Source organism: Lepidochelys olivacea (assembly GCF_965140295.1).
Source record: "Lepidochelys olivacea isolate rLepOli2 genome assembly, chromosome: 4".
Lineage (NCBI taxonomy): Eukaryota > Metazoa > Chordata > Testudines > Cheloniidae > Lepidochelys > Lepidochelys olivacea.
In genome coordinates, this window is record NC_140414.1 from 146,666,344 (window position 1) to 146,685,753 (window position 19,410).

At 38.1% G+C, this 19,410-nt stretch overlaps 1 protein-coding gene across 3 annotated transcripts in view; it reads right to left on the reverse strand.

Moving 5' to 3' along the window:
- Positions 1-291: 291 nt before the first annotated feature.
- The window catches only part of ZNF638 (zinc finger protein 638), a 71,574-nt gene continuing 52,455 nt past the window's right edge, over positions 292-19,410 (reverse strand). The window contains exons 22-31 of one of the 3 annotated variants that reach the window (XM_084626477.1): positions 16,976-17,025; positions 10,838-12,293; positions 10,169-10,234; positions 6,367-7,489; positions 6,101-6,172; positions 5,035-5,208; positions 4,855-4,914; positions 2,931-3,023; positions 1,430-1,548; positions 292-607 (exon numbers count right to left, since the gene is read on the reverse strand). In XM_084626477.1, coding sequence (XP_084482603.1) covers positions 536-607; positions 1,430-1,548; positions 2,931-3,023; positions 4,855-4,914; positions 5,035-5,208; positions 6,101-6,172; positions 6,367-7,489; positions 10,169-10,234; positions 10,838-12,293; positions 16,976-17,025 — 3,285 coding nt within the window. In that variant the 3' untranslated portion in view covers positions 292-535. Of the gene's footprint in view, positions 608-1,429; positions 1,549-2,930; positions 3,024-4,854; positions 5,209-6,100; positions 6,173-6,366; positions 7,490-10,168; positions 10,235-10,837; positions 12,294-16,975; positions 17,026-19,410 lie in introns of all 3 variants that reach the window. The other 2 variants (XM_084626475.1, XM_084626476.1) reach the window with 2 other exon arrangements.

Sequence of the window (19,410 nt, forward strand, 5' to 3'; positions counted from 1 at the left end):
TTCAGCAATGTCAACTGAAAATAAACCATTTTGACATTTCCACAATTTCTGTTTGCAGCTTTTTCAACTGAAACTATTCAAGTTTGACCCGAAGTGGTAAATAATTGATGCCTCGAAAAATATATTTTTCAATGACTTTACTGTTCTCAGAAGACAATTCGCTCAGCTCTACATGAAACATATGAAGATTGAAATTTTAATAGCTAAGATCTGCAAAGAAACACTAAATGTGGATCTCTGGATGTAGTAAATTGCCAAACATGAAATTACACCAAACACAATCACATGGTGTTAACTATACAGTAAGAACATTTATTTCAACATAGAAGAGATCTCTCCCAAGCCAGATGATTTGATATAGAAATCAAAATGACCATACATTTTCTTCTCTGTCTTTGTCTACCTTGAACTCAAATTTATACAACATCAGAGTTTGCTTCTGAAACAAAATTACAAATTAAATCATAACAAAAGACACAAAATTTACTGGACCCTAAATTAAATTCTTTTAAAGAATTCTTCTCTCCTCCTGAGATCACCTGGAACTAAGTTCTTCCCCCTCGTCTTCCTCCTCATCTTTCCCATCCTTTTGCTTGGCCATGAATTTCTGTGGGGAAAAAGATTTTAAAACGTCTTACTTTGTAGCCAATGACAAGACACTGCAGTTAACACTTAATTCTCCACGGCAGGATATGCATCATGTTCTAAATACAATGCACATTTACATGTATTGAACAACCAGAAGCTGGCCAACTCCTGATATTGACTAGATTCTATCCTCACTGAAGTTTGCCAGTTAATTTTGCCTAGAGACTCATCTTCAGGTCTGCTGGTAAAATGCACTTATCAATGCTCCTCTTACTCTCCCAAAGCACACACCTGCACCATTGAGGAGATGGTATAAATGACTCCTAAATTAAATTTTCTGATGGTCAAATTAGTATCTTAAGTTACATGTGCAGCCATTTTAATCACAGTCTGGAGCCTTGATGACTCAGTAACATTTGGCAAGGCTAGGCTCTAAATACAGATATATGGAGATTTGCCAAAGATGGTAAGACAACTAATATCCCTCCCACACCTTCGTGGGAGGGGAAGATATCACAGATAGGATTTCCCAGCATTTAACTCAATGGTCAAGGTCATTAAGGGGTTAATAATTTCATTTCTTTAATTTGAAGTGTAGTACACTCTAGAAGTTATTTTTATTTGATCTACAGAACATAGCCATGAGTGTCAACGTATTGAAAAAAATAATATAATTTGCATCTATCTGCAATTTGTTTACAAACCATTCTTTTCACCTAGAACCTACGGTTTAGCAAAACCACTACCTGAGATAATTAGCAGTCGACAGAACAAAACAGTTTTAAAAATCTCAGGTACTTTATTACTTAAGGTTTAAAGGGAAAGAATCAAAAATTGTTACCTCCATATTCTGCTGATGACGCAGTGTCTTGCAATGATTTTTCATAGACATTTCACCTGCGTAGAAGAGCGAGCAGATCTGACAGAAGTAGCCAGCCTTTGGAACAAGAAAATCTAAACCTAAAAAAAAAAAAAAAAAAAAAAGGGGGGGGGGGGGGAATTTAACAATTCATAAACAACTCTCAATTAAAATCTACCAGGTACATTTAACCAAAATGTGTGGGGGTGGCGGTCTCTTTTAGTAAGGCCAGAAGGGATCACCAACTCTTCATTCGCATGCTAACCCCAACAACCAAATTAGTTATTTGGGTATTACAGCCCACAGAAGATTAAACCATTATGTGCCACAGGAACAAAATAGGAGGGACCGAGGTTCACTAGTTCCCAAGGCCCCTGAAATGGCGAGAAATTAAGCAAGATATATCCAGATAGTCCTAGCAAGTGACCTTCACTCCATGCTGCAAAGGAAGGTGAAAATCGGCATGGTCACTGCCAACCTGACCAAGGGAAAAAATTCCTTCCTCGCCCCACATATGTAGATCCTGAGCACATATAGCATGACCCATCCAGCTAAGCATGTGAAAGACAGAATGCTTGGTGCCACTGCAGAGCACCATCCTACCCATCCAGTGTCCCACCTCTGATGAATCCGAGGAAAGAGACCAAAGAAAACCCAGAATATGTTGTGCTTTTAAGGGGGTAACCTTTCCTGACCCCCTGAAGCATGAACTTTAGGAACATAATAATTACAAATTATACCTTACATCTTAAGTGCCTTGTTAGTCTTTGCATCATTTAAATCATTTTATACGTACTGTTCTCCCTAAACATAATATAATTCATTAAGTGAATTATGGAAGCATGCTCTAGATCAAGGACAATTTTATACAAGCATCGTGTCAGAATTCAAATTTCTTAATAAATTCCTTTGCCCTGTGCATGTACATGCTTCCCAAATCCAGTAATCCAACATGGCTACAATAACACCGTAAACAAAATTAAAAATTATGGCACCACAAAGATCAGTTTACATGGACATCTCAACTCCCAACAGTCAAAAAGCCTTAAATCTTAGGATATGTCTATACTGCAATTAAACTCTCATATCCGTTCAATTTCAGGATAGACCCTCTGGCGTCCCCAAGCTCAGACTCTAGCCCAAGCCCAAACATCTACACTACAGTTAAACAGCCCCTTAGTCCAAGTCAGACACCCATGGCTGACATGTGCCAGCTAACTGCAATGTAGACATACCCTTAAGGAACAGAACATCCTAGCAAATCATTCACAGCAACTAGAAAAAACCTTGTACAATCTTAAATTGTCACAGGTGTAAAGTTATTTCATCCATCAGAAACATCAGATTATTCAGTGAATATATGCACACATTTTATTTATAAATATGCATAAACAATGCCCACAGTTCCTATAATTAAGATATTCGTTACTAAAATCAAGTTTTATTGGGATTTAGAACATTAAACAAAGATTTTAGATTTTACCTTTTGGAGTGCTTTGTGTCTTGGATTTATCTGCTGATGAATCAACTTTTCTTCGTTTAGACTCTGGTTCTGTATCTCCTGATCCAAATTCATCTGTTAAAACCATAAAATAGAGTTTGAAGCAAAGACTTACACTAATTTAAAGGTATTTGGTACATAGCTTAAATATTTTTCATTAGTGTGGGAAGCAAACACCAGGTCTATGACCGTTACTGCTTCTTACACTGTTTGGCTTAGCCAAGCTAGAGAGTTTTTTTGTTTTTTTTTTCAAATAGACACAGGGATGGTATCACCAGATGAACTTGAAATTCAACATTTGTGTTTTACTGTGTCATTGCAAGTGCCTTGTTTCCAGCATGAAGCTCATTACAGACAAAAGAAGCACTACAACTGCCCTCAGTTTCTCCCTTGTAGAGACATCAGCTCAGAATTCATAGATTCCAGGGCCAGAAGGGACCACTGTGATCAAGTCTGACCTCCCTTATAACACATGCCATAGAATTTCCCTGAATTAATTCCTGCTTTAAGTCCAATATTTATCTGTGACTGAACTAGACTATCATTTAGGGAAAAAAACACTCCTGATTTAAAAATCCCTAGTGAGATACCTGGATAAGTTGTTCCAGTGATTAATGACTCTGACTGTTAAAAATTTGCACTTTATTTCTAGTCTGAATTTGTCTAGCTTTGACTTCCAGCCACTGGATCTTGTTATACCTTGGTCAACTAGATTGAAGTGCACTCTATTACCAAATTTCAGTTCCTGATATCAGTGCTTAAGACTGACTTCTGTATCCACATATAAATTAAAACATTAGGAGGACATGCAGATTGTTGTAACATTCTCAGTGCATTTCAGTTTACTGAAACACAAACTTATGTTATACAGGTATAATTGATATGCTGCTCAATATTGAATTTTAAATACTGCACACATGTCAACTAGTTTCATTTGGACTGGAGAACACTGATTTCATAAAAAAAATTAAGGGTCTGTAGAAAGAGTTTCCTGGTTAACTTGGTCTAAGGTAATACCAAAATATTTGCTTCTGGAGACATGCAGATTGATAGGTTCCCCTAGAAAATGGGTGATTGCATTGTCATTATTAGCAGTAAACATTTATATATGATTTTACCCAAAGGCCCCAGTTAGAATTGAAGCATCATTGTGCTTACTAGTGTAGAAAACAGAAAAAAATCTTTGTGGGTGTCTGAGCTCCCAAACATTAAGGCACCCCAACATAAAGCTGCAGGACTTTGCAGCTTGAATTTGAGTAACAGTTGGAGGCTTTTGTAATCTTGTTTCTAGAATGCTCAAAATAGAGGATTCATATGCAGTCTCCCAATGGTTAACCATTTTAAAATGGGCTCCATAGGTAATGTGGCATGGCACACTATCTCATACTGTGAATCTGCAGAAGCACTGTCATAAATGAGAACAGAATCAAGGAACAACTTTCCAAAGGCTGGGTAGACTAGAGGGAGCACTAATAAGTACCGACTTTCCCTACCTACTCATTGCTTGAAACTTTCCATCCTAGCATGTTCTCCTAAAAATCTGTCTCTACTGTTAATCTATTCAACTTGACCTTTGGGCCAGAGACTAGGGGGAGGCAAATTGTACCTTGAATCCTGGAGGAGTGTGGGGCCTGTAGAGGGGAAGAAGCTGAGAAAAGTACACATCAATGCTTTAAGGGTTGTTCTTGAATTCTGGCTATAGGAATTCTATCATGTTGTGCAATATAGTATACACCTAAACCAAGCAAAAAAACCTAAAAGGGCAAAATTAAAAAAACAAAACAAAGCAGTTTCAAAATGTTCTGTTACGAAAACAGCTACAGCTTCCTTTTAGATTGAAAATGGATGAGACTCCAATGAAAAATTATGAACAAGCAAGATAACAAATCTCTACATCAGCCCTTACCTTTCACAGTTTTTTCAGAAGATTGTGAAGGCGTCTCACTGCAGACTTCCTGCTTTATATCTGCATCAAGCAGTAGACTTGCATTTAGATCAGGTAATACAGATTCTGTATCTGATTCTTTAACAGTTGCAGTCTGACTGTCGTCATTCAAACTATTGGATTCTGGGGTAGTCAAGGTACCTTTTCCCATTTTCTCCTTGCTGGACTCAGAAGTTGAGCCTTCCACTAATTCTGTTTTATCTGCTTCCTCCTCAGTGTTCTTGTCACACTTTTCTTGCTCTGTTTCAACAGGTGTCTCAGGTGGTGGAACAATTGGTCTTTTCCTAGGCCTACCTCTTTTGCCTGGGGTTTTCACTACATAAATACAGAACAAAGAATATTAACTGATTCACCATGTATCAAAAAGCATTTCTTCAGATTTATCAATACCATTAAAATCACCAGTGAAAAATTTAAGCATTTGGCAATTTAAAAAAAAAAAAGCTTTTTATATGTGCAAGTAACTTTGGAAATGTGGTTCTCCCAGAGAATGATGAAAGGAAATAATTTTTCACCACGTGTTGCTGATATTACACAGTATGTTTTCATACAAATGAAAGTGTGAGATAAGTCTTTAATTTAGATTCATATAGAAAACAGTCTAAAAAAACAGAGTTTAGAAAACTCCGCTAATAGATCTGTGACATGTACAGACTTTTGGGACTGTTACAATTATCTATGGAATGTGAAAAAATACAATTATTCCTTTTGGATTGGCCAAACTGGCACTAAAGTGATGCCTACTGATTAGCATAAGCTAAAGTTTAAGAAGTTCCCTGTTGTAATTAAGATTGTGGCCTCTGCAATTTTTCCCCATCTGCCTTGTTTATCTCTCATTCGTCTCCATTAGTAATATATGTCCAAAGGACTATCAATTGCACAGGGACTAAGTAGGATAACAGTTTAATCCATAAATCCTTCACTTCTGGACACGCATATTTATATCTTAACTTCAGGTCAGTAGTGGGGAAAATAATTAGAACAGGAGATGATGCGTATCAGAACTGAAATGTATCAACACTGATGTGAGGGAAAACTCAGCAATACTGGATTGACACTATGCATTAGCATTGGTGAGAGTCAAATTCTATAAAGCTCTCCCTGCTAAACTCTCACCCTTTTATACTTATTCTAATATATTTGACCTTAATTTGTCTGCAGTTGTAGATCACAAATGCTTCTGTCCATTTCTGGCTCTACTTCCTACCTGGAGGCTGCTGCTTGTTCTTAGTTTGTCTCCCCATTTCATTTGATTCATGCGCTTTGCTCAGGCTTAGCTCTGTAATTAAAGATTATATTTAACTTCTACGCTTTTATTTAGGTAGTTTGTTTCTTCTCTTCATTGATACAATATCCAGTTATCTGCCCTGACAGACACTGGCTAATATTAAATGACACATTAGCATAGTTTTAAATGTCTTTATGTTAATTATATATTTTAAAATGCATCTATAAAACTGTATCAGTTCCTACCTGCAGACTGCTGCTCACTCTCAGTTTCTCCTTTGATCTCTTTTTCACTTGTCTTGTTCCAAATTTCAGCTTTTTCAGTCTTCTCTGCATTTGCTACAAGTGCCTCCTTGTCTGCCTCCTGTGTACCTGCTACAAGGGTCCCATTTTCTATTTCCTTTGTGTCAGCTTCAAGAGTCTCCTTTTCTTCTGACTTTGAGTTCGCAATAGCAGCCTCCTCTTCTGGCCCTATATCTGCCAGAATTTCCATTTCTTCTGGTCCTGCAATTGCAACAATATCCTCCTCCTCCAGGTTTGTGCCTATAAAAGTATTTTCTTCTTCCTCTTCATCCTCCTCCCCAACTTCATCTACAGTAACGAAGTTTAGTTCTTCTTTTAAACGGTTGAAATCTGCCAAAAAGTCTTCGTCATCTTCAGTAACTTCATCTAAAGTTACTAGAGGCTGATCATCACTGTCTTCCTGTATTTCATCTACTGTCACTAAAGTACTAGGATCTTCAGGAAGCTGAGAAGAGATAAAGTCACCAGGATCCTCAGTAGCCCGTTTATCATCCTCTTCCTTAGGTTTTAAGGTCTCCTCAATATTCAAATCTGAAGGCTCATTTAGAGGGAGCTCTTCAACTTCTCCTATTTCATCCACAGTTACCAAGGGTTCTGCTTTTAGAAGATCTTGCTCCTCATACACTGAACTGGAGACATCTTTAGGTACATCGTGTGAAAAGTCTTCCTGTTCAGATATCTCATCTAAAGTAACAAGTGATTGTGGGTCTTTTACTGCTTCTGAAATCAGCTCCTCTTCTTCATTTACTTCATCCACAGTAACTAGACCCTGTGGGTCTGTTATTGCTTCTAAATTGGAGTCTCCTACCAATTGTGCAGTCATCTCCTCCTCTTCTCCAATCTCATCCAAAGTGACAAAGGATAATTCGCTCTCAGCAACATGTGCTATGGAGTTTTTACCTTTCTTCCTCTTAGCAATAGGCTCAGAGGAAGAGTTATTTTTAGCAGAATCTTTTCTTTTCCCCCGGGGTGGATTTCGCCTGGTTTGAAGAGGAAAGTCTGTCTCTTCTACAACCTCATCCACAGTAACAAACTCATCCAAGTTAAATGGGAAAAGCTCTTCTTCCTGTGAAATGTAAAACTATTAATTTAGTAGGCAAAGTGCACCAATACTATAATGTCCATCATCCACATTTTAAGACAGAACATGAAACTGCAATTTTTCAGGTGAATTCAGTGGTTGTGAAAGGCATCTGCAGTTTGAAGCTGACAGTGAAATTTTGAAGTTCAATAGCTAAAAGATGTATCATACACGAAAATGGAAAAACCCCACTGAAATCAAAGACATTTTATTTTGTGTATGTAGCACAAAACATTAATTATGTGAATGGATACATATCAAAAGGAACATATACACAAGAAACTCATGGAAAGAAAAGTAATTTGCTGAGTTTATGGGCTCAGTTGCAAGTTTATTCAGTATTGACATTTCTACTCTGAAGATGAGCCAAAGGAATGTAGATACTTGAGAATTTTCCAAAATCATACCTGGGTAGTCTTGATTTTTTTTTAAATGGACCACAATGCCAGTGTATATTTTAAATGTTTTTCTGAATTTGCAAGAATTCAACTGTAGCCTTACATAACTCTTCAAACAATGTCAGCACTTGAGGGGTGTAGACGATATTTGATGTAACAGATAAGACAGGCTTCAAACTGTCCACTCTTTAAAGTCTTTTCTCTTCCCTTCAGACATTTCACCTTACATATCCCCTTTTCTCTTTCCTTCCAACCTTTTATTCTCTGGTTTTGACATCTAAAGTGTGGTACATTCACTACGGCTCCAACATACATACTGACAGAACTGGTGGGGAGAATCTCTCTCGACCTTCTTTCCTTTAACCTCCTCTCTCTTCCTCCTCAACCCTTTCTCCCACCAATATCCACAGCCATTCCTTGTTGTGGATAACCCTTTTCAGAGGAGACATGGGAGGTTTCGGTTTTGTGAGGGCCTTGACTGAGTGGAAAAAGGAGGAGGTTGTGACTTAATGGCACATGCAGCGGTGAGGAGGCAAGGAAGGATATTGGGTGTTGGCTTTCACTAACTTGTTTACAAAACTGAATTATTTTCGACTGATTTTAAAAAGATGTAAATAGATGGTGAACATTTTGGTGCTAATTTAGAATTTTGTTTGCTCCAAAATGGTTAAGCCATTTTCACAGGAGTAGGAAACTAAAAACTGTCTATTTGGGATTCAAGTCTGTTTTGATTCATAACTTGTTTTTTCTCTCCAGTCTGATAGGTGGAAGAGTCTCCTTCTGAAGGCACTTTATAAGTAATAAGATGAAACTCAAGGAGGCAGCAGAAATTAACTCTTGACAGTGTGATGTAAGTTAAAAAAAATCCAGCCTCCTGGCTCCAAATTTGGAATCAAATTTGTTGTATAAGTAATCAATGAATTTGTCAAAACCTCCATCATGCCAACGTATACACTTCTGCACTTGCTCATGGAGAGATGAAAAACTTGTTCCTATAACAGTTTAGGCCCAAAGCAATTTGACTCCCTCTTTCCTATCAAATACCATAGCTATATAAAAAGGGACTGTACCCTTATTCCTCATTTTTTGGTAGTCCTGGCAAAAATCAAATTGCCAGCACAACAAACTGATAGACATGCAATGTCACATGTCATTTTAAGAAAGGAAACAGAATACAGCCAAGTTTTTTTTTAAATGACTTCTTTCAAACTCAAAAATGAAATTATTGTAGATCGTCTTCTCAAATTTTGCAGGCAATAAGCACTAAAAACAGTGTGTCTCTACCAATCAGAAAGCAAAAGAGTACACGAAGATTATCGTGTAAATCAGATGGAATATATAGCCAAGACTGGAGGGGAAGGAGAGAGTGGCTGGCTACACATCTCTAACTAAAGCAAGTCTTTTGCCTTCTTTTTTTCCCTGCAGGCGGAGAAATGCTCTGTGTCAAGTTGTAGAACGGTGAAAAATAAAGCTACACATCAATCCTGGATTAGTAACTGACTTTCCACATCTACTGTGCCTTTTTCAATTTGCAGCATCTGTACCAATCTCAGTGATTACTTTAGTACAGCTCTGGAAATAATGTCAGTCAACATCTACTTTATGGAGAGAAAAGGAAGCACGTAATATTGAAAAACTGACTTTTCTCCCCTCTCCTCCCTTCCTGCCAAAACCCCCAAACAACATGAAACAGAGGGAGAGTCAAACTAAGGCTTCTTCAACTCAGCTATCTGTAAAAACTATAAAAACTTAATACCTACCAATCCCTTATTTCAGCAAATGGCATATCAGGAATGTAAGTATTGTTTCTCTCTAGCATAAAGCACAAAAATGATTTGTTTATGGGAGAGGCACTGTTATTGTGATTGGTTTTGATCCCTCCCATTACACCAGTTATTTGAGAGAGGACCTGGGAAGATTGTCTCTGTCATTCTTATCCCATGCCTCATCACGGCACTTGTAAGGAAGAGCTCTAAGATACGCAAACTTGAGATCTAATAGTCAGGCTCCTTTTTGAAGCAGGCAAAATTTGGGACCTAAAAATTACCCCGTCAAAGAAAGTTAAGCTTTTTATATTCCTGAAACAGGAAACTCAGGCTCTTTTCCCAAGATGATCATAAATTTACAGACAACTAATAAAAAGTTGTAACGAAAGTATCCTGAAAAATCCACTAAGCAAGAGCTCGCAAGAAATAAAGCTAAAAACTTATTTTGTTCTCTTAAAGAAAATCGCTTACTGTAAGTTCAACTACGTTTGGTTCCTTACCTCTTTTGGTTTTACATTGCCACCAGAGCCAGTTTTAGTATTCCTACTAATTCGACCAGTAGGAACCTGCAAAATTAGACAAAAATTTAAATGAAACAAGTTAGCCAATCAATCATCTCAAAAACAACTTCTTCTCTTAAGGAAGTTCTTTTTAAACAATCCAGATAGAGTCATTTGATTGCATGCTTGGCATGTACAGTACTAAGCCAACCACCAATTATAAGTCCAGGCATATAGTCTCTAGTACCAAGTCACCGGTAACGTCTTGTTTAGTTATCTGTTCACCTTTCAGCAACCAGTGCCTGTGCAGGATAATCTAGGACTTGACAAAGGAAGCATCAGCTCACAAAAGGAGAGAAAACTTCTTTCCCATTCAGAACTATACCAAGAACATAAAGTTATGACACTCAGTACAGACCTGCTTACAGAAGTTACCTTCCTGCAATTTTATCCAAGTATCATTTTCAAACCAGTTACATACTTGAATTGTACACAACTGGTTGCTTGCCATCCTACTACTCCAACTTGACTGTTGGCCCAAATCAGTTCAACAGGTTACAGAAAGGGGAAGGGGAACATAATCTTACTGTCTCATATTCAACATCTGGGAGAAGCATCAGAGTTAGTTACTGGTCAGTCACATTGAACCAGCCTTCTTGCCCTTCTCACCTTATTGCCGTTGTCGTCTTTCTTCATGCTGGATGATCTACTCTCTCTCTCTTGAGACTGCTTTGAACTACCCCTAGAGTCCACTCTTGAGTCCTTGTCTTGCTGAGATGAACTCCTCCCACTGCCTCCCTTTACAACAACAGGACTTATGTCCAGTTTAGACTTGGTGATGCTATCTGGCAGACTTGATCTGCTGCCAATAGCTCTTGGTTGACCCACTTCTTTTGATGAAAGTTTCTTCTCAGTAGCAGATCTGCTTCTGGTCTCAGGTTTTGAGGAAGCTTTCTGCTCCTCTGTTTTAGTCAGAGAAGTCTCATTTCTCCGCATCATAACTCTTGACTTTGATATATCAGGGATAGACACCACAGCCTTTAAGATTGTTTTACTAACAGAGGTAGGTTCCTTGATGGATACAAATGCGGCAGACGACGTACTTGCTTTGCTGGTTTCATCTATTTTAACTTGTCCTGGTCCTTTATTTTGATGTGCCTTGATTAAAGTTCTCTCATTCTTTTCATTCAGCACTTTTTCTTCAGTGTTCTCTATGTCTGTCCCAACACTGGCCAGAGGCTTTTCGGGTTTCTTCTCTACATCTGTCCCAACGTTGGCCACTGGCTTTTCTGGTTTCTTCTCTGTATCTGTCCCAGTGCTGGCTACAGGCTTCTCCAGTTTCTTCTCCATAGCTGCCCCAATCTTAGCCGCTGACTTTTCCAGTTTCTTCTCCAAGGCTGGCCCGACTTTGGCCACTAGCTTTTCTGGTTTCTTCTCTATAGACACCACAACATTGACCACAGGTATTTCAAGTTTAGTTTCCACTGCATCAGTAACAGCATTTTTTACAGGAGTATCCAATGTGTTGCTTGATTGTATGTCTTCAGCTGACAGCATTTCCACTGAAGCCGCAGCAGAATCAGGTGGCACTGCTTCAGAAACAGCCTCAGCTGTTTCCATGGTTGTTGGTTTCACAGCAGAGTCTGACTGCCCATCTTCTAGCTTGCCCACACTGGATAACTCTTCTGATGATCCACTGACAGGAACAGGCAATTCTTCAGGTTTCACTTTAGTTTCTCCTTCTGTTACAGTTGTGATAGCAGATTCCAATAATTCTGTTTCAGAGTTATCTTTAACTACCTCTTCCTTCTGAAGGCTGAAAGGAGGCAGCAGGATCTCTTCTGATTTAACTTTGGATAATTCATCATCAGCTGGTTTGGTAGCTGAGCCAGTAACTGCAACTTCAGATTCCCCCTTGGATGTTTCAACTTCCGATGGCTTTGTAGCAGAATCACGTACCGTTCTTTCAGGCTCCAACTCAGAGGCTTCTATCTGCACTGTCGAAGTCTCGGCTTTGACAGAGTTGGAAATGATTTCTTCCTTTGCCACACTAGGCTCTACTGGAGGATTAGCAGCTGCTGTTTGCACCACTCCTGATCCCTCTGGGTTTTTTTTCAAGTCAGAGCTAAATGTATTTAAAAAAAACAAAAGAAATCAAACTATGTTGAGAATTCCACAGTTATCAGTAACCTCTTGACGCCAATGGTTGGGATTTCCTGATGCATTAGTGGCTTAGCATTGGGAAATCTAGCCTATCAGCGTTAAAATGGTTAGAATATTGAGGCAAATAACTGATTAGTTTACAATTTTTGTCTAATCCACTTCAGTACTGAAGACCTCTAATAATTCAAATTACATTACTTACTTGTAGTTAGATTTCTCTGAAGGTACTATACGCTATAGATGTGTCCTGTGACCTCAGAGCTGACAAGCAAGCTTAAATTTGAATTCCCTGATGTGGGACAGACTGTGTACACACACACACACATAAAATGTAACTCAGTTTTTCTATATAAACTTAGTCTAAAACTATGGTAAATTGCTCAGCTCTCCAAGAGCGATGTTTGACGATAATATCCTCTACAGTAACTACCCTACTGAACTCCTCATATATGTTACAAGTTTAATAAGCACTTTCCTTTCAACTGAAATTATCTTGGTTATAATTGTGGAAAAGGCCACGCGCAGACGAGGCCTATTTTCTGCAATGCTATACTTTGCTGTTTAAGCTTACTGTCAGCTCCCAAGATAATAAAGCCCAGGATGACAAAGAAACAGGATAGCACTTTTCAGAGAACTTCAGTTACAGGCAAGTACATTATTTTTCTCTGAAGAAAACATTGTCTATAGACATTCTTGGGAAACTTTGAAGCTGGAGATGTCTAAACCTCCTTTTTCGTGTCTCCTGAAAGTGGCCATCCTGAGATTACATAAAACTAGATGAAAAGATGCCAATACATCGATCAATTCTGATGTTCTAGTTAGGTGATAAAATGTTATGTAGACGATCAGTCGAGGGGATAAACAGAAAACTGGTTAATAAGTGGATATGCACCAAGATGTGGATCTTTATTATGGTCTCTCAGATCCAAAGTATATAAAAAAATATATATGCACAACTATATGAATCTTCATGAAGGGCTGCCATTTGGTTAATACTTCTGGCATGCTGACATCAAGAAAGTCCAAAGCTGACGCAAACGGAATCAATCACCGAAGGCCCAACTTTGATGTGGTAAGATATACAAGTGTTAAAGACTACATTAAGTCAGAACAATTAAAGCAGCCAAAAAGCAACAAGGAGTAAATCTCCATCACCTAAGCACAACAAGATGCACACTTCAATGTGCCCTGAAAGCTCACCTCGCACCTAGCACCATCATCTTCGTCTGCCACATATATTGAAGAGAAATAGGAAGAGTGGGGCTAGTTCTGTTTCAGAAGTATCACTATAGATTGAGCACAGTTGTAACCTATGTTACTATTATGCATCAGAGAATCAGACGAAAACTTGCAGGAAAATGTAGTCGAGCGGCTTCCATCTGCGATAGGTGATCTACTGCAGTCCTCCCCCTAAAAGGTGGCAGGCTCACAGCATTCCAAAGTACAGCAGAAAAAAATCTCTCGGAGTAATGGATCCTGTGTGTTTCTGAACAGCTCCTGCACGGAATTTTGGGAGTTTCCTCCCAGGCCTCATTGTTTACTTCATGGTAATTGGAGATCTCATAAAAGAGTTAGAAATATTTTCTCACTTGCCCATTCAAATAAAATTTTCTCCTTCCAAAAATTTGCTTGGAGTTGAGTCATTTCAAGTCAGTCATGTCCAAACACCAGTGGCTGGGGTGAAAGTGTTTCAATTAGTTTTTGACCAAACAAAACTAATCTGTTTCTCGTGGCACAAATATTAAACACACAGATCAGCTGTGACAACGAAGATACTTTGGTATTTAACAACCTTAGAAAGGCAGGTCTCTGAATACCAAAGACTATTATGTTCCAAAAGCGAGATTCATTTCAAATATATTTCCCTTCTATTTGGGCATACGATAGCCCCCCGCGACATTTGCCTAGTTTTTGTGTGTAGTAAAACTCATCTAGACAACTTGATGCAGTGCATAGCCAAAAGAGGCAGTCCTGAAAGACCAGCTCTATTTAAGAAGCATAGAGATTTTGATCAAAGATAAGCTACGTCCCCCCTGCCAAACTGCACACAGCTCAGCATCTGCAAAGGGGGAGAATCTGTCCATAAGCTTCTACCAGGAATGGAAAAAACAGCAAGTTTATTAAATAGCAGCAAATAATGCAAGGCCATACATTGCTTGCATCTTCAACTGCTTATAGTGAATGCTGTAAGTGCACACACATACATCTTCTATATAAATCAACTGAGATCAGTCTGTGGATCTTCAGGACTGTGTGACTTCTCTCAGAGACAAAAGTACCTTGGTGGTCTCCAAAAAACATTAATCTGACAGATTCAAACTGGACTTTCATAGCCCGGGCTGATGCACAGTTCTGCTTTCTTGCCCAGAATGTAAGGTCAATGATGAGAGAGTGAGGCAAAAATATCAAGTTGGTTGAAAATAATGGGTGCAAGGACTTGAAAGCCCTGCTACGCTATGGGAAGGAAGTGGCATATTGCACTACCAGAAGGATATTTCCCATTGCATAAAAAGGGTAAAACCCACAAATACCTGATGCTCCAGTCTTGCATCTTCAGTCATTTGTGTCAACACCTAACATCACTCAGAGCTGCCCATCGGAGTTAACAATGGAGGTCAAATAAAGGGTGAGCTCCAGCAACCCAAAAAAGAGCAGGCATGTGCCATAAAGGATGCAAGATAGAGGCAAATCCTTAATTCTCCATTTTAAACTCAGATTAAGAAAGAGATTGCAGGCTGGTCTTCAGTTCTTCTGGAATCTTAATCTGGAACAGGAAAATTCTTGACTACATTTCCTGAAAGAAACCACCTCCTTCATTATTAGAAACAGTTGGGATATCCATGCCAGTGGTCTACCACCCCAGCCAGAAGGTAAAGTAAATGGCCTTAGGCCATTTCTTCATGCTGGGTAATGATCAAATGTCAAGAAACATTCCAAGATTTCTTTAAGATTATCTCGACCATCCATAGGAATCAAGAATACTGTTCCCCCTTCTCTCCTCAAATTATCCTATCCCATTCCTCTCCACAGAAAAATTCCAGGGGGGAAGCGTGACAAAACAGCACTCATCCCATATTATGGGACTTACTTTTTTGCTTCTTATATGGTGATTATATCTCAAAAGGATAACAGGCCTTACAAAGAAAGGCTTACAAAGCTGAATGTAAGGATCATTCCGACATGGAGACAACTGCCTCATAGGCTGAAAGGGAATCTGTACAGGGTGAAGTTGGTAAGCAAAAACTTTATTTTGTCCATTTGTTCACCAGCCACAGTACTACTTTGCGCAGTATCTGGGACTCATAAAGATAAGATTAATTTGTATTGTGCCATATTGGTAGGTCAGCTGCTACCTAGAACCCATCGATCTGGAATCAGTAAGGTTACCTGAACATCTATATTGGTGCGACTCAGAACCACTAGTTCAAAAGCAGTTCCCCTATGCTTCCAACTTCCAATGTGCTCTGAACACCACTCATAAGTTTAAGAATGTCTTAATACACTTTTGTTTTACATTCATAGCTTGACATTATTTTCAAAACCAGCACGTAGACCATGAGAGAATCATCAGGAGCACAGAGAATGAAGAAACCATGCTTTGAAAATATTACACCATTAGCAGCTGTGTGATATTACATATAACGACTTATAAAATGTTACTATACTATAGAATAATAGTGCATAACACTATAGTAATATTACCTTAAATGGTAAATTTTGGACCATTACTAAAGAGCACTATAGATTAAATCTCTCTCTCACACACACACGTACATATACATGGATCTGAGTTACAGAAAACATTTTAAGGACAATTATCCTTTTCCCACCTACAGGAAGTACTTTGTATGATCTACTGTCATTTGAGATAAAAAGTATTTGCAAAACATTGTGTTTTATATTCTAGAACCAATGAACAGTTACTCCATAATTAGATATTTTACTATCATTCAGGCATACAAAGTGCATTTAAAAAAATTTCCATTGAGTATTACAAAATAATAATTTCTCTTTTCTGGATTCTGATGTTAAAGTTAAGTATCTAAACTAGTTTTCCATTATCTAGTTAGTGGCCTATATCCGTTAGACAGAAGTATAAAGTAAATTTAGAAAACTGAATCACCTCCTCTAATTTGTTTTAGCATTTGAAAACAGAAACAATAGATGTTGTGGCTTGATAAATGACAGCACTGAAAGATGAAATATAGGAATCACCTACTGACCAAGTACAACGAGAGCTTTTTCAGCAACATAGTCTTCCACCAAAACTTAAACACATGGGTGAAATCCTGGACCAGTTGAAATAAATGACAAAACCATTTACTTTAACAGGGCCAGGATTTCACCATTTCTCCACACTCATTCAGACCCCAGACTCTCAAGCAAACACATATTTTACAAAAAACTCTATGCAAGTTAAGAAAGTAAATGTCTTTGATACACAGGACAAAGAACTAAAAAAAAAAGGAAGCAGCAGTAGGTAACTGTTAGCACATCTCTAAATATAATCCAACTGCAGTTTTTTCCCATTATACATAGCTTGCTTTTGAGAGAAATGTGTAGTAGACTACTTAATTCATCAATCATGGAGGGCCACTTTTTGAACAGTGCATACAGAAATTAACAAATATTTGAAAGGTATACCTTCCTTTACTTGGTTCTTGGTTTTTCAGCTCTTTTTTCATAACTTCAGCCTATAACATAAAATCACCAAGTGTTGAACATCTATGAAATTCAGAAACAACAGCACAAAAAAGTATATATGCCCAATACATCCAGTTAAAAGCACCACAGAGCCCATTCATAACTACACCCAGAAGATCAAATGACAGTGAATAATGTAAGTCATTCTAAAAAGGTCTTATTACAAAACACAGTTTGTAAGATGTGTTTTAGCCTGATGTCTTGTGGCTCTTTATAGCTGTGATGACTTTAAAATGATTTAGCATTTAGTTTCTGTTATGTTTGGAGGTGGGGGGGGGAGAGAAGGGGTTAAACGTATTTCCCCTGTTCAAGCAGCACCCTCTTTCTGCTCCTTCGTATCCTCATCAATGTAACAGATGTAGTGCCCTGATACAACTATGATTTGTCTGTCAGACAGATATACAGAGGACATAAGTTATCTTTAAAGAAGATATTCTAATGTATGTTCCAAATACAACAAATATCACAGCTGTACTAAGCTAAAGGTTTGACTCTGCCCTCCAAAATGTGTTGATGTGACATCTGTTTCTTAGAGGATAATCAAGCCATTTTGTTTTTAAAATAATTAAACTCACTTTTTAAAATTTAAGGACTATGTCCTCTGAAAAACAAAGCACTACCAATCCAAACTCTCCAGCTGCTATGATGGGGAGTAAAGTTCCAACAACCTTTTAAGCAATAACAGGGACTTTGAAAGTGGTAGTGGTAGGCTTTGGCTCAAAGTAGAAATACAGTGTTTAGAACTATATTATACTAAAATAAAGAACATCACCTTTACAAAGAATTGCAGGTATACTCTAATGACAAAAACTGATTTGGAACCCATTTTCAGAACATATGATTTCAGTATTATCACTTCTCTCCCATCCATCCACCACCAGATTTTAGTAATAAAAGAATACGGAAAGCCAGTTTGCACACTTTGTAACTGGAGTGTGCTTGGAAATAGGAAAAAATATAGCTTAACTGATTGTTAGTTTCTCAGAATAAATTAAAAGGTAATGGGAGGCTTTTTAGAGAAAAGAATGCATATGGGGAAATAGAGCTGGCGCTCTTGGGCTCTACAGAATGTGGATAGCAGGATGTTTCAGCATTGTAAAACTCAAAGAAGGGTGAATGCACACTGAGAGGTTGCTGCGATCCGAAGCAGCAAGGAACAAAGGGGGACTCATCCTCTCCCTGCTCAGGTGACCCACTACAGGCACTTCCCTCTCCTACCCAGCTACGCATAAAAGAACTCCGAAGCACTGGAAACTACACCTATAAAGTACAGTTTTCTGACTGTGGAGTGAAAATTGTTAGGGCCCTATTCACACAGATTAGAACAGTGCTAGATAAAAGCATGTTTAAAGGACAATATCAGCTCTAATTTAGAACCGAACAATGTGCGTGTTGTAAAAAAATGCTTTTCCAACACCTAATAGAAATATTTCCATATGTTTTAAAAATATCAATAGACATTTAATAAAAATAGATTATGCTCCCTTGCATTGCAAGCAATGTGGCATTGGGCTAGTACATGAGAACACAAAAGTAAACTGATTTTCCGTTTTAAGATGACAAACACAAGATGTAAACGAGTAAAAAGTTAAAATGTTAAGACTTTCAGCTTTAATAACTTTAGGTGTTACTAGTAACATAGGTAAGGAATTTTTTTTTTATATCAAATGGGTTTTTACATGAATGATCATTTAAGCATGGTTACTGCTAACAATGTTGATATACGCTACTTTCATGAGGCTAGAGGGTGTAGTAACAGTGTTATTCTATGTCCACACCTATATGCCATCTTCAGATGTATGGACTGCACACATATAGGTGTGTTTACATTAGACAAGTTCGTATTCATACCACAACAGCCACCAAATGGTGAAACACCATCAGCCACTTACACAGGCATGTTTCAGAGTGGTAGCTGCGTCAGACTGTATCAGCAGAAAGAACTAGGAGTACTTGTAGCACCTTGGAGACTAAAATTTATTTGAGCATAAGCTTTTGTGGGCTAGAGCCCACTTCATCAGATGCATGCAGTGGAAAAAATACAGTAGGAAGAGATATATACACATACATATACAGAGAACATGAAAAAATGGGGGCTGCCATACCAACTCTTAACGAGACCAATCGATTAAGGTGGGCTATGTCAGCAGGAGAAAAAAAAAACTTCTGCAGTGATAATCAGGATGGCCCATTTCAAACAGTTGACAAGAAGGTGCGAGTACCAGTAAGGGGAAAATTAGCCTGGGGAAATAGTTTTTAGTTTGTGTAATGACTCATCCACTCCCAGTCTTTATTCAAGCCTAATTTAGTGTCCAGTTTGCAGATTAATTCCAGTTCTGCTGTTTCTCATTGGAGTCTGTTTTTGAAGTTTTTTT